General features: G+C 52.2%; 2 protein-coding genes across 23 annotated transcripts in view; both read right to left on the reverse strand.

Annotated features, from left to right (window-relative positions):
• On the reverse strand, positions 1–6300 carry ZBTB9 (zinc finger and BTB domain containing 9). Of its 3 annotated transcripts, XR_002126055.1 has the most exons (3): positions 6044–6300; positions 3233–5921; positions 1–126 (listed from the first exon to the last, which is right to left on the reverse strand). XR_002126055.1 is itself a non-coding variant. In XM_019660912.1 (2 exons), the coding sequence occupies exon 2, from the start codon at positions 5841–5843 to the stop codon at positions 4434–4436; it is 1410 nt and encodes a 469-aa protein (XP_019516457.1). In that variant the 5' UTR covers positions 5844–5921; positions 6077–6300; the 3' UTR covers positions 1–4433. The 3 variants fall into 3 exon arrangements, 2 of the variants coding, with proteins under 2 accessions (XP_019516457.1, XP_019516456.1); XM_019660912.1 differs by having other exon boundaries at positions 1–5921; positions 6077–6300; XM_019660911.1 differs by having other exon boundaries at positions 1–5921.
• Positions 6301–7486: 1186 nt separating this feature from the next.
• Positions 7487–13830, reverse strand: part of SYNGAP1 (synaptic Ras GTPase activating protein 1) — a 31513-nt gene continuing 25169 nt past the window's right edge. For 9 of the 20 annotated variants that reach the window (XM_019660894.1, XM_019660893.1, XM_019660898.1 and 6 more), the window contains 2 exons: positions 13073–13166; positions 7487–9410 (listed from right to left, as the gene is read on the reverse strand). In XM_019660894.1, the coding sequence (XP_019516439.1) occupies positions 9264–9410; positions 13073–13166 (241 nt within the window). In that variant the 3' untranslated portion in view covers positions 7487–9263. Of the gene's footprint in view, positions 9411–10063; positions 10180–12136; positions 12217–13072; positions 13180–13830 lie in introns of all 20 variants that reach the window. The other 11 variants (XM_019660897.1, XM_019660899.1, XM_019660903.1 and 8 more) reach the window with 11 other exon arrangements.

Genomic DNA, 13830 nt, shown 5'->3' on the forward strand with positions numbered 1-13830 from the left:
CAGAGAGCTCCCTTTCTCTTTCTGCCATGTGAGGAGACAGCGAGATGACCTGCTGTGTATCAGGAAGCAGGTCCTCCCCACACTGACTCTGCCGGTGCTTGATCTTGGACCTCCCAGCCTCCAGAACTGTGAGAAATGAATTTCTGTTGTTTATAAGCCAAGTTCATGGTATTCTGTTAGAGCAGCCCAAACAGACTAAGACAACACCTCGTTCCTCTCCAGGCCCACTGGTCTCCTTGTCAAACATACCAACCTCTGTTTTTTGACCTTTGCAACTGCTAAACACTTTACTGGAACCATCTTCCTTACCCTGCTTTGCATGTCTGGGTCTTTCTTTTCTTCTGGATGCTAGGTCAATGTGTACAGTATGTCTTCCTTCTCTGTTACTCTCTGTCTTATTACCTGGTTTATTTCCTTTATAGCACTGGAATGTAATCTTATGAGGGCAAGAAATGTCCGCCATGCCTAAAACAGTGCCTCCATATAATAGTGGATAGCTGGCAAATACTTATTGAATAAAGGAAATTCCAAAAAAGTCTCATGACATGGGGAAATAAGAGCTAGGAGAGCACACAGCAGAGGTCTTAATGATCAGGAAAATTTCTAGAAGTAATGTTTTAGCTGGTACCTAAAGAGAGTAGGAATTAGCCCATCGAGGGCTATTTCTAGGTACATAACTATTCTAGCTAGAGAGAGAAGTATGATGAGCAGAAAAAAAGCAGAGGCCTAGGAAAGACAGGCATGAACAACGAGTCTGTGCTAACCGGAACCAGATCCTTTGGACTTCATGGAAGAGCAAGAGGAAGTAAATGAAAGGTTTAAACTAAGAGCTGGTGAAACAGTACTTTTTGCTTTAGAAAGATCACTCTGGCCGTCGCGTGTAGAGTGCAAAATAGAGGGAAGCAAGACAAGACAACCAGTTAAGTTGCAGTAGCTGTGGTGAGAATGAAGGAATGCATCAATCAGAAATATTTAGGAAACAGCATTGGTAGGGCAGGTATGGGAGGTGGGACAGGTGTTCAGGAACACTCCCAGGTTTCTGTCTTGGGCCTTTGGGTGGATGGCGGAACCATTACTACACCTGGAAAGGGCAGAGGAACAGCTGGCTATAGGTGGGGTAGAGTATTTTAGACATGTTGAGCTTGAGGTGTCTACGAAGTATCCACATAGCTGGCTTAAATATCTGTCTCGTAAAGCGATAATCCTAGGCCCAAACCCTGTGATACTTCCTGCTCTTTTTATCTGGTACATACGAGTACACAGCAGGCACTTCTCGAAGGAAGAAAAGAAAGAAAAATTCTAAGTGGGTCTCAGGTCAGGAAAACTGGAGATATAAAATTGAGGGTCATCAGTATTTAAATGGTTTAACTCAGAAGAGTGGATAAAAATCACCCAGGAGTGTATAAAGTTAGAAGGTAAAAAGAGCCTTGGAGAACACTAGCATTTATGAGAAAGGTAATCATAACAATGATAATATCTAATCCTTACTGAGTGCTGTATGCCTCATTTCCCTTTTAGTTGAAAATATTTTCTCTTTATGTAAGTGATCCCTCCCTGATCCCTGAAAGAGCTGATCCCAGTAAAGGTGTGGGTCATTAATGTTCTCATAATACCTAACATTTATTGAGTTTACTGAGTGCAAGGCACTGTTCTAAGCATTTTACAGGTATTAATTCTCACAACCCATGAGCATGACTAACTGCAAATGAGGAACTACATAAAGATACAGGACAGAGAGGGTAATGAAAAAGGACAAAGGTCCTGGGAAGGGGCCAGCCTTGGACAGCAGGAGGGACATCTCTGCCACTACAAGGAGGAAAGGAGAGAGGCAGAAAGGTACACCTTTGTTTAAACCAAAATCTTTCATCATGGAACTTGTTTTCTATGTAATACTTAGTAACTTTTAAAATGAAACTCTAGTGTTTTAATTAGCTTTACAGAGTAATAACAAAGTGCTCTGGGGTTAAGGAACCGGAGGAAGCAATTCTGCCTTAAGTTCAGAGAGCAAAGGTGGAAGGTTCAACATATCTTGAACACCTATTAAGTGCCATGTGTATCTGGGGCTCTAAGGATCCCAAGATGGGCAGCATGTGGAGAGTGTCAGGGGAGAGCCTGTGTCTTGTCGTCTGGCCAGTATCCATTCCCCACTCTTCTATCCCAGGACTTCGAGTTCCCCTTGAGGATTCTATCCCCACTTCATTGCCTTGATGGAACATAGGATCAAGGCGCTCTGCCCAGACGGTGGGCCTGGAAAATTTCATCTTGAGTGACACAAGAAATAAGAATGACTGGGTCATCATCCCAAATGATATGACCTGAAGAGATTCCCCAGGAGTTCCTGCTCCCGGGACCCCCAGAGCTGACCCAGGTCTTGTCCTTCCAAAGGCTGGTCCTTCATCCCTTCCTTCCATTCCAGGAGCCACCCACATCCTTCCATTGATTCCTGCTTTGATAAGGTTAGTCAGAGCCAGTTTCTGTTGCTTGTAACCAAAAGACCCTGACCCATGCATACAGCCACCTACAGACTGTGTGCCAAAATAATGGCGGGGGTGGGACTGTAGGAGATTGAAGACTGGCAGCCTGGCTCCCTGACCCCTTTCCCAATGTGTTCACAGTCCTTACCATGGGGATGATACCGCAGCATGGCTCTTTAGAGAGGCTGACAGATCCCAGCTATATTTCACCTTCACATCCATAAAGTCATCTTTTTCAGCCCCTTCTGGGTGCCACATCTAGTAACTCTTGAGGAACACGCTTTGGGGAAGGCTATCATTCCTGGAAGTGAAACTGTGACTTCAACTCATGCACTCCCATTTCCACATCAGTTCAGCCACCCACACCCACTGCCACACTCTGGTACATGGAGTTCTTTGTGAAACCTCTGCTGACCTGTAACAGGTCTTTGTTCGCCTTCCTTTGTGCCACCACAGTAGCTTGTCCTGCCCACTACCATGGACTTACCACACTACACTGTCATTATTTGTCTAGCTTCAGTCGTAGCTGTGAACTCCTTGAGGGCACAGTATGAATCAGGGTATGGCACAGTGCTTTGCACTAGATGTTAGAATAAACCAAATATTATATGCAATACATGAAGTCAGAGATTATAAAGATCACGTGAACCAAGCCCTTTTAAAAAAAGAAGACAAAGAACCAGTTAGGAGGTCCATGCCCCCCCCCCACACACACACACAAAGGAACAATTCAGACTCTGAAAGATAAGGTAACTTACCAGACATTATTCCGTGGCAGGTCCGGGCCTAGAATCTGGCCCACTGAAACCCAGAGCTGCTTTCTCTGCACCAGTGTGAAACCATCCCATCCTTCCCCCATCAACATAACCCAGCTGCATAAGGAACACATCCAAGTCTTTGCAACTCTGTTCTCACGTTGTCTTTCCCACATAAATCACTTACTCCAGTCCACTGTCAGCTGAGACCTCAGGGCAAAGTTTATTTGAAGAAATTAAGTAACCTGCGACAATCTCCCCATTCCAAAACCTGCCCTTCTACCTCTCAACCAAGGGTCAACACACAACCGTCATGTGTGTTTGTGTGTGTGTGTGGAGGGGAGAGGGGGGTCCCACCGTGTCTGCAGCATGTGCTGTCTCCGCCCTGAGTCCCTCTGGCCAAGGCCACTTGTTCAGAGCAGTGGTGCTACCCTGAGAGCATTTTAGGTCAGTGGCCATCTCCTGAGTTCACTGGTCACATGCCAGTTACTGTGATCAATAGATGAGTGATCTGTGGGGTCAAAGGTAGACAGGAGGCACAGGCTATCGAGGAAATACTCTCTATTCCAGGGGATCCTAGGGACAACACATGGAATGCCCAGCTTGTTAAAGTGCTCAACTACAACAAACATAAAGGTGTTGGGAAGGTATCTACTGGTGAGAAAGCAAGTTACGATCTGAGGGGCTTCTAGAAAGATATAAGGAAAGTACATAAAAAGAATTGTGCTCACATTTCAGCTATGATGAGGGAAAGGAAAGCTTAGAGCTTAGTCTCTGAATTACAAGAGCTCTGAATCAAACATACCCCTAGGTGAGACCAGCCCCTTTAACTCCTCATGGAGACTGAATGAAACATTTATCATTTTGTCTTTTTGTTCTAACTTTCCTCTTTTCAGATAAACTTCTAATGTGACATCTGGTTTCCTGTGTGAAAAGAAGATCTATTATGGGCAAGTGACCATTTTACACATGGCCTGTAAACCACTCTGCTGTAGGGTGATTAGTAAAAACCTGGAGTGAAACGAAAAATCTGAGTTTCCAAATTTGCCAGGTTGAGGCCCACACCCAAGAACAAGAGGCCCATAATGTATCTATCCTTTTGGTATGATTATAAGATCCAGGATTGGGATGCCATTGTAGTGAGGGGTAAGCATCTGTCAGCAGCAGCTCTCTCGTCCTAGAAGTCAGTGTATGGCCTCCATGGTCACTTGTAAGTCCAGTGAGCGGTGGCCCAGCCCTGGCCCTTGCATAGGTCCTGGTGGCGAAGGAAACAGGCATGGACTCGGAACCGACGACCACAGTGGGGACAGGCATGCAGGGCCCCAGCATGGGTCTTCATATGCTCTGTCAGATGGTGCTTCAGCTTGAAGCGCTTGTTGCAGATGCCACAGCCAAAAGGCCGAAGGCTGAAGGTCAGCATGATGTGCCGGTCACGCTTTGGCTTCACTGCAAACCGCTTCCCACACAAGCAACCAAAGCGTTTTCCATCTTCAGGAGGTGCCCCCCCCAGCTTCACAGGCCCATGCACAGCCTGCCCTGCACCCCCAGGTCCCCCACCCCCCGACAAGATTTCATTCCCATGAAGATCCACTGGTTTCCAGGATGGACCTCCACGCCCAGATGCTGCCCCTGCTCCTGAGGGCAGCAAGAACCCTAGCTCTCTAGTCCCTTCAGTGTCCCCTCCAGGAAACACTTTGGTCTCCTCCTTTACTCCTCCAGACTGAGTTCCACCTCCTGATATCTCCTCCTTAGATTCTAAAGGTTCCTGCTTAACGTAGACGATTTTGGGGTGCAGTGAGGTCAGAGGGGCAGGAGGTTCAACTGGTGCACTCTCATCCTCTGGAAGCCTACAGGGGACAGTGGACATGGGCAGTGGGCGGGATCCACGAGTGCGGGGAATCCATGATACTCTCGGAGGTGGAGGAGGCTGAGAGAGTGCTGCTGACCCCTGGTCTTCATCATCATCATCATCATCTTCCTCCTCCTCCTCCTCTTCCTCAACCTGAATCTGTAGCACATCTCCCAGTTCACTCCCCTCCCCTCCAAAGGGGCTCTCAGTAGAAGCAGAAGACTGCACAGGCGTCTGGAAAGGGGAAGAGTGAATGCACCAACCTCCCGTAGAGGATGTGGTGGAAAGAGGTGTGTGACACGGGGTCACTCCACGGGTTGACATTCCACCCCCTGAGGTGTCTAATTCTCTAAGGATCTCTGAGCACTGATCTACTACTTGCCACATCTGGAGGCCACTGGCCACAAGGAGGTGGGCAGGGAGAGCATCCAGTGGCAGGCGGAGGCGCCCTGAATAAATGAGCTGGAGCAGCCCCTCGAAGGCATCAGCTTCAATGATGCTGGGCAGAGTGAGCCGTGGCGCATCCCCCAGAAGAAGTTTGTCGTGGAAGTAAGGAGACGCAGCAGCCAACACTGCTTTGTGAGCCCTAAGCTCCCGGCCCTGCACCAGGAGGGACACATCACAGAACTTTCCCTCTAGCCTGTGACGGTTCAGGGCTTCCAGCAGCAATGAGCTATGCTGAGGGAACTCTATCTGGATGGTCCGTGGCGCTGGGTTGCAGATCGGGGACGGGGGTACCGGAGGCAAAGACGCCGAGGTATCCATGGCTTCCTAGGAAGGAGAGCTATCTCTGAGGATCGAGTACAGATGAGGGACGGGGGTAGACCCCACGCGGGATGAAGGCTGTGGAGGAAAGAGACAGGGGTCACATCCAGATGAAGGTACCATGTCACCTCAACCACCACCCGCCTCCCCTACCTCCCATTTTCAGTGATAGTTTTTGCAGATCAGTCCCGCGCACTTACCCACCAACAAAACAAAAACAACCAAACACCAACCAGGGATTTAACTTCCAGGGCCTGTGGAACAAGATGAGGAGGACCTTCAGCCACGAGCCTGGCTGGCCCCGCTGGCCCGGGACGGCTCCTGCCGCCGCTCCGTTTCCCCTACGGTGCCCACGGGGCCCGGCTCCCGGGAAGATGCGGCCTCCGGGAGACCGCGAGCGCCAGCCGGGCTGCCCTTCCCGCCGCCACGCCCCCGCCGGTACACACGCTGCGCAGACCTAGGAATGTCTCTACAGCCACCGCGCCGTCAGGGCCGGAAGCCACTCCCCCCCGCGGACGCCGACGCCGGATGGGCCAGGAGCAGCCAATCGGAGGCCCACGAGCCTCGTGTTGATTGGTTGCGCGGGCGAAAAGCGAGGCGCGTCTCGCGGTGGCCGCGGCTGCGGGAGGCCCAGCTGGCGGGCCTCGGAAAGTATTGAGCGCTCGGAGAGAGGAGACTAGTGAGCCGCCTCGGTGATTAAAAGTAGTGCCGAGAGGGCGAGATTAAGTGGGCACCTGCTGTGAGGGCTGAGCACGGTCCACATCTCCCAGTAGCCCACCCCTGCCCTGCGAGGTACGTGTTGCCCTCCTGTTTCCTTTGGGGGGCGGGGAAACCGAGCCTGGCAAGTGGTGGGTCTGGGATTGCAACCCAATTTGCTGAGGAACCATGAGCTTTCCTCCATTCCGCACGGGAGCACTTTAGCAATTAAACCTTTATAGGTAATTAAAAAAATATATATATATATATACTTGGAATCTTTCATCAGATTTCTTGGCTTCTTGACTCCTTGGGGTTAAGTGGGGCAGTGGTGAGGGGAGAGCTAGACTGGGTGTTTGGCCAGTGTGAAACCCTGTTACAAAACAGACAGCAGTTCCAAAATGGAGTCACTTGTGCCAAGCCCACGTCTGCAAACTAAGAATTAATACTTAACCTAATTGCAGTTTTACCCTCTCTCCCGAGTGTAACCTTTAGGTAGTTAACCTGGAATTACTTGCAGCTCTAGTGAGGTAACCCACCTGATTTTCCCTTTCTATGTCCCTTAGGAGAGCGACCTTGCCTGAAACAATGCGTTCTTTGCTAATAATTTCCCGTTTCCACCCCTTTCGGCCTTTAAAAACCTTTCCTTTTCTGCAGCTGGGCTGAGATCCTTCACTATTCTCTAGATGGGATGCTGCCCAATTCATGCATCAGTGAATAAAGCCAACCAGATCTTTAAATCTACTCAGTCGAATTTTGTTTTTTAACACCCCTGCTCTAAAACAGAGTAAGTCTCATTGGGTGGGAGAGTGGTATTCTAGGAGGAGAGACTATGGCATCATGCAGGAATATAGTTTCTCCTAGGTTGTAAACCCCCTCCCCAAAAAAGCAGATCCTATCACTGTGCTGGTCCTGGAGGTCCTAGCCTAGGAAAGTCAGCATAGTGATAAAAGAACAATCTCCGTTTATTAAACATGATTTTTCTGTTTCACCACACACTCCAGAAAAAAAGGAAATGGGGCTGGGAGTGGAGAAAAAGGGACAGTGGTGGGGTAGAGAAGGCTGGGACGGGGCTGGGTGGGGAGGGAGAACGAGAAAACAAAATAAAACAGGTAGGAAGAGCGTCTCCCTACCCTTAGGGTGGTGGGTGGGGAGGGCAGCATGGGGGGAGGGGGCCAGGAAGCTCTGTACAGAGGGGTTGCCCCCAGCCCACACACAAACACCCCGGATATGTACAGTACAAACCCCAGATAATTACAACAGCCAAAGAAGAGAGGAGGAGGAAAGGGGGTCTAGGGTTGGGTCTGAGGTTGGGAAAGCAAGGAGAGGGCACAGGGATAAAATTTCACATATTTACAACTTTTATATAAGTATAAATTTGGCCCCGGCTGGGTGTATGTGTATAGGGGGAGGGGACTGAAGGGAAACTGTCCATACAAAAGAAAGAAGGGTAGAGTCTGTGAAGTCTCAATACCAAACGCAAGAAGGGATGAGGGGGCAAGGCTGGGTAGGGGACAGCAGTCAGGGAAGAGGGGGTGTCAAGGAGGGGTTTCTCCCCTGCCATGACCTACCCACCCCAAACCCCATCCATCCTACCTCCCCTATCCCGCCAGAGAGCTATGTACAGAGAAACACCGAAAAATTGTGGAGCTGGCGGGAGGGAGGGAGGTGGAGGGAGATTGGGGTGGGGAGGGGGGGAGGATGAAAGGGTGACCCAGCCCTATCCTACCTCCCCCTAGGGGACAGAGTCATGGAAGGGGGCCCCCAACACCCCTCCTCCAACACAAGTCCCCCCACCCTGGGGGAGAGAGACATGGCTTTTCCTAGAGTAAGTTCCCTCCTCCCCCTGGGAGTAGAGACCAAGAAGAGAGAGGGGAGGGGCAGGGGGGCCTGCATGTGCCAGGGGAGGGCAGACCAGCTAGTCTGTCCTCCCCAACATACACACCCTCCTGAACCCTAACCCCTCATCCTAACCTCAATTCCACCCCACCCAACACACTGGGGGAGGGGGGGGCATAAGCCCCCTCACCCCGCTCTGGGACCAGCCAAGAGCAGATCAGGTGTGGGAGGAAAGGGAGACAACTCCCATTCCCCCCTTGCCGCCCCCTCCCTGCCCCGGTGGCCCCTCCACCCCATCTGGGTTCTGGGTGGGGAGGGAGTAAATTTAAGAGTGGTAGGAGGAGAAGGAGTTTGTGCGTGCTGAGCCCCCCCAGACGCTCCTGAGAAATCAAGGGGTAATAGGGCCCCCTCACCTGGGGTCCCCTCCCCATAACAAGGGGGACAGGGGAGGCCAAAATGGGGCGGTGGAGGGGAGTTAGATTGTCAGCTCTGGTTACTGCTAAAAAATCACCCTGAAGTTGAAAGTTTGGAGGTGCCACACCCCCAGGGTGGGGGCGACGGTCTGTCCCCCAGTGCTCAGGGGAACGATGAGGCAGAGGATGGGGATAGCACCCCGGAGTGAAGGGGTCTGTGTGGGATAGGTGGTGTCCTGGGGCAAGGGTCCTTGGGAGTTACAGGGGGCAGCACCCCAACAGGAAGGAAAACGGGGCAGCTAAGGGTCCCCACTCTCCCTCCTGGAAATGGTGCAGTGGGGGCGGGAGACTGGTGCCCCCCAAGGAGGCCTTCAGGGAGCAATCCCGATGTCCCTCGGCGAACTCCAGTCCTGTTGGTTGGTGCTGTTCCAGGTGGGGTGCATGGGCAGGAAGGTCTGTGATGCTGGGAGGGCTAGTGGTCTGCGGTGTTTCGGAACTCGCCGTTCTCGGTGATCTGTAGCCGGGGTGGGGGGGGCGGGGCTGGGGGGGCCAGGCCGTTCCAAGGTGGGGCCAGCGTCACACGCGGGTTTGTTGGACCCAAGGGGGGAAGCTGCCTCTCCTGCAAGACACCAAAGAGGAGAGCGCGGACTTATTGAGACGCTTCGAGGGGGCCTGGGTGCCAGCCCTCTAGTGGTCGCCTCCCCCATAGCCAGCCCACTCCATAAGCCATGTCCCACCCCTTCCCACAGGACCACCCCCAACCTCCCTCCTATTTTGTTTCTCACCTGCAGTAGAAGTTACATCTTCTGGGATCAGGGAGAAGAGAATCTTATCCCAGACTCCTAACAGGGGCCTTCAACCCAGGGAGTCACACCAGGAAACCAGTTCACACCAGGAAGCCTACCCCCGCCACCTAACCCTTGTATGTTCCCTTGCCCTGCCCACCCTCCTCTCGGAGCTCCCTCCCAGCCCACCCCCAGTCAGAGGTAGGAACTTTGTGTTGAGGGAATAAGGGGAGGCAGTACAGCAAAACCTCATTAATCCAAACCCCCATGGATTTGGAATTTTTTCATAATTTGAACAAAAACTGGGCTTGAGTTTTCCTTTAACTATGAAGAAAGGGTGTGCTAAGCAAATTAATGGTGGAAATGTGTCTGTAGGAGGAATATTTAACCTATATCAGAAAACAGACTTTTCAATCCTATCTATTCATTAACGCATGCTCCCTGAGGGCCTCGAGTGGAAAAGCCTTATTCATTGAGGTTTACTTACTGTATATATTTTGAAGACATGCGTTTCATTAAATAGACAGTCATTCAGTTTTGTCACTTATTCAGAGTGGCCATCTTCTCAAATATAACATTCCAAATTAGAGAGGTTTAACTGTACTGGGGGGAAAGGAAGGGGATTCAGGGAAGTGATGTGGGAAGGTAAAAGTATTGTGGGAGGGCTGCCTCTCTCTCCTACTAACCAGAACCACCGGGAGCTTCTGCAGAGACACAGCAAGCCCCAATCTCTACATCCCCAGGAAGCACAAGCGCCTCATTCCTTTCCACCCCCACATTCCTTTCAATCCCTCTCCCTGGGCTCCCACTTACAGGGTGAGGGGTACCAGACCCTACCCCCACCCCTGGTCCTATTGTGTCACCCCCCCCCCCCCAGCTCCTGGACCAACTCCTGGTTCCTGCCCTCAGCTCCAGCTTCTGTTCCTCTGCTGGGAGAGAAAAAAGCCATCTGTACTATACTTCTGATTGCTCACTTGGCTTAAAATAAAGGCACAAAATTAATTTTTAAATTAATGGCTGAGTTGCAGAGGGACCAACACCTCAAAGTTTCCAAATTATTTCCTGAGCCACAGGGCACGTAGGCCTGGCAACCTAGTTATGTCTGACCGTATCAAAAGGATACAAACACATCCAAGCAGAGGCTCCCAGATCAGTTCTCCTTTCCAGATCAAAGAGTGCCCCTCTCAGAAAGTCCCCCAAACCCCAGCTTAAAGCAAACTACCTTCTTAGCTTGCTGAGCATCTCCCCCAGTTCCCACAAGTAAGCGAGAGGCAATTACCAATGGTAGGGGATCCTGAGTATGGCGGGAGAGCAGAGGAAGGAAACCTCAGATTCCCTTCCCTCCACTTGTCTGCTGGCGGCAGCACACAGGCATGCCCCCTACACCCCCATGGACCCAAATTTAGAAAGTAGATAAATTAGGGTGCCATCATTCATTTTACAAAAGAATTCGCTACAGGAGTCCTTTAAATGGCGAGGTCCCCTGGTGCCTTTCAGCATCTGTTTACAGATCCCCAAGTACTTTGACAGAGAGGCTGGGCAGGCAGAGAGTTAAAATTACAGTGTGAGAGCCACTGCCCGCTACAGATCAATCCCACAGAAGATACAGCACCTCAGAAATGAAGGCAGTGGCTGACAGGTTCCCATTTACTAGCTTTTCACGTAGGATTACGCATCTGGCAAGGCCACTGGGTGGTGGCAGATGGGGAGTGAGTGGCATTAGCAACCCTGGATGTGAGCTTGGACAGGAAGAATGGAGATTATTTAATATGCTGTTTCTGGCATCATTGCTTGGGAGTTGACCTGGCTACTGAGCCCATGATCTTATCTAGGAAGACATCCCACCCCTCCCAGCTCCCACGCCACATGCTAACATCTGTCATGGCTCCTTTCCTGCTCCTTACTCCACTCATCCTGCCTACCGTCCCGACATCTGAACAGCGTTCTTTCCATGCCACCCAGAGCCTCCCTGAGTTCACTAGCCCCTCTTAATTCCCACCCAATGGGGCCAAATAGGAGCCCCAGATGCTTTCTACCTCACAGGTATAAGGAGGAGGAAGAGAGAAGCAGGTGAGAGGTGGAAGGAAGGAGAGGTAGAGAACCAAGCCCCACCTACCTGCCGCAGTCAGCACAGCCCCTCTAGCCAGGGTCCCCCAACCCATCATCACCCACCACCCCTTAACAAGCCCCACCCCCAACAGCCCAACCCCCAAGGACGCTCTGGTGAAATGGGGGGTGACAGACATACACCGGAGAGGAAGAGGACTGAGAGTCGGGAGGAGGCTGGGGGGGTGGGTTTTGCAGGAAAGGGAGTGTGATCTGGCAGTGTGCTGGGCCTGTCCGGGTAGATGCCTGGTACCGGTGTCAGGGAGGCAGCAGGAAGTACTCGCTCTCTGGGCAGTGCCTTGGGAGATGGGTCTATGCAGGAGGTGTCAGGAGGGCAGGGCCTGTGGAGGTTCTGGGGTGTGGAGGGCGGCAGTGATGGGGGAGAGGCTGTGGAGAGTCGGGGAGGCGGGGAGAGGCTGTGGAGAGTCGGAGGGGAGTGGGCTTCACGACCAACCTGCAGTGGTCCGGAGTCACCTCCCCCTGTGTCCTCCGCCCGTGGTCAAAGCGGAACCAGGAGAATTACCTGATGAGGAGCTGCAGGGGGAGAGAGTGGGGTCATGGGGTCAGGAGCCTTGGTGTTGGTGGTGGGGAAGCCTGGCGGTCAGAGCAGAAGGAGGAGCATGGTGGGAAAATGAGCAGAATTTGGGGAGAGCAGGGGTAAGGATGCAGGAGGGAGGTCCTAAAAGCTGGCTGGTGAGGAGAGAGGGAGGACAGCAGGGAGCTGGGACGTGCTAGTCAGGGGTGAGGACCAGAGAGGAAGACAGGCCAGAGGGGGCTGGGCTTAAACACTGAAGGAAAGGCAAGCTTGTTGTGGGGGAGGGTTCAAGAGCTGAAGAGTCAGGAAGACTCTATGCGGGGGCTGCCCAGGAATCAGGAGAATTGGGGAGCCAAGAGAACAGAGGTGAAGGGGACCCCAAGTCCCCAGGGCACCATCCAGAACGTGGGGAAATGAGAACTCATACTGCCCTGGGCTCTATTCTAGCGAAATGCAGCCTGTAGCCCTCGTGGCCCAAGAAGGGTTCAGGGGAAGCTGAACCCCCTGACTGAACAGGAGCAGGCACAGAAGGGGCCCGGGTTCCAGGAACTGGTGGGATCCGGGGCAGAGAGACGGTTTCTGGCAGAGGTCCTGTGACACAGACAGGATCGGGAAAGACAGGGCGGGAAGGCACAGGGGGTGGGGCTGACACTGCCAGGAGTGACAAAGGCACAGACGATGGGATGAAGATGGGGTAACTGAGGCGCTGCTGGGAGCAGCCAGTAGACAAACAGAGGACAATGGGACAGACAGACAGACAGCAATGGGGCTGGGGCGGCTGGTGCCATGAGTGCACGAAGGACAGTGGGATGGATGGGGATGGGACACGGAGAAGATAAATGACATTGTAATTTCCACCTGAGCGTCGAGCAGCCTCTTCTTGGGTTCGGGTAGTGGCTCAGCCATGGTGGGGTGGTCCCGGCGCAGCTCCTCCTCCACCAGCATCAGCCTGAAGGGACGGGCTTCAGTGGGGTTAGTGGCGGGCACTAACCTGCCCTTGGAACTCCGGACCCCGGGAACCCCCACAGCTCTCTGGAAAAGCCTTGGGCATCCTCTCCCACCCTCAGAATCCCTCCATCGTCCCTGTTATTCACCTTCCTGTCAGGGACCCTCACATGTCCCTGCTAAGGACAGCTTTCTGAGCCTCACGGACCTCTACCAGCCACACAGCCCTGGCCCTCCAGCCTCCCATTTGGGACAGTGTCCTCTCACAGACCCTCTACGCACCCCATTCCACCCCACTGAGCCTATGCCACCTCCAGTGCAGCCCCAGGGATGCCCCTCACCCAAGAGGGGTCTCTACAGTTATTATTATCCCAGCATCTCTACCTGTGGTAGATTCTCAAGGTGATTTCTCATAAAGGATACCAATTAGAGCAGTGGTTTTCAAAAGTTTCAAGTCAAGCCTTTTTCTTCTAATTAATCTTACTCAAAAATACATTTAGAATGGATCAAAATAGAGCTGGCTCCGGTTGGAGGGGGGTCCGGGGTCCTGCCCAGTTCTCAGGATAACTGACCCCCTGCTGGGACACCTCCTTTGGAGCCCAGGGCTCCGCAGAGCCGCTGAGAACGTGCACAGGCTTTATAAAACAAGGGCACTCTTTCTCTAATGG

Source organism: Hipposideros armiger, unplaced genomic scaffold, assembly GCF_001890085.2.
Source record: "Hipposideros armiger isolate ML-2016 unplaced genomic scaffold, ASM189008v1 scaffold_331, whole genome shotgun sequence".
NCBI classification, from domain to species: domain Eukaryota; kingdom Metazoa; phylum Chordata; class Mammalia; order Chiroptera; family Hipposideridae; genus Hipposideros; species Hipposideros armiger.

Bases quoted from the DNA above. Each gene is read 5' to 3' on its own strand.
- ZBTB9 (XM_019660912.1), bottom strand. From the start codon at position 5,843: ATGGATACCTCGGCGTCTTTGCCTCCGGTACCCCCGTCCCCGATCTGC.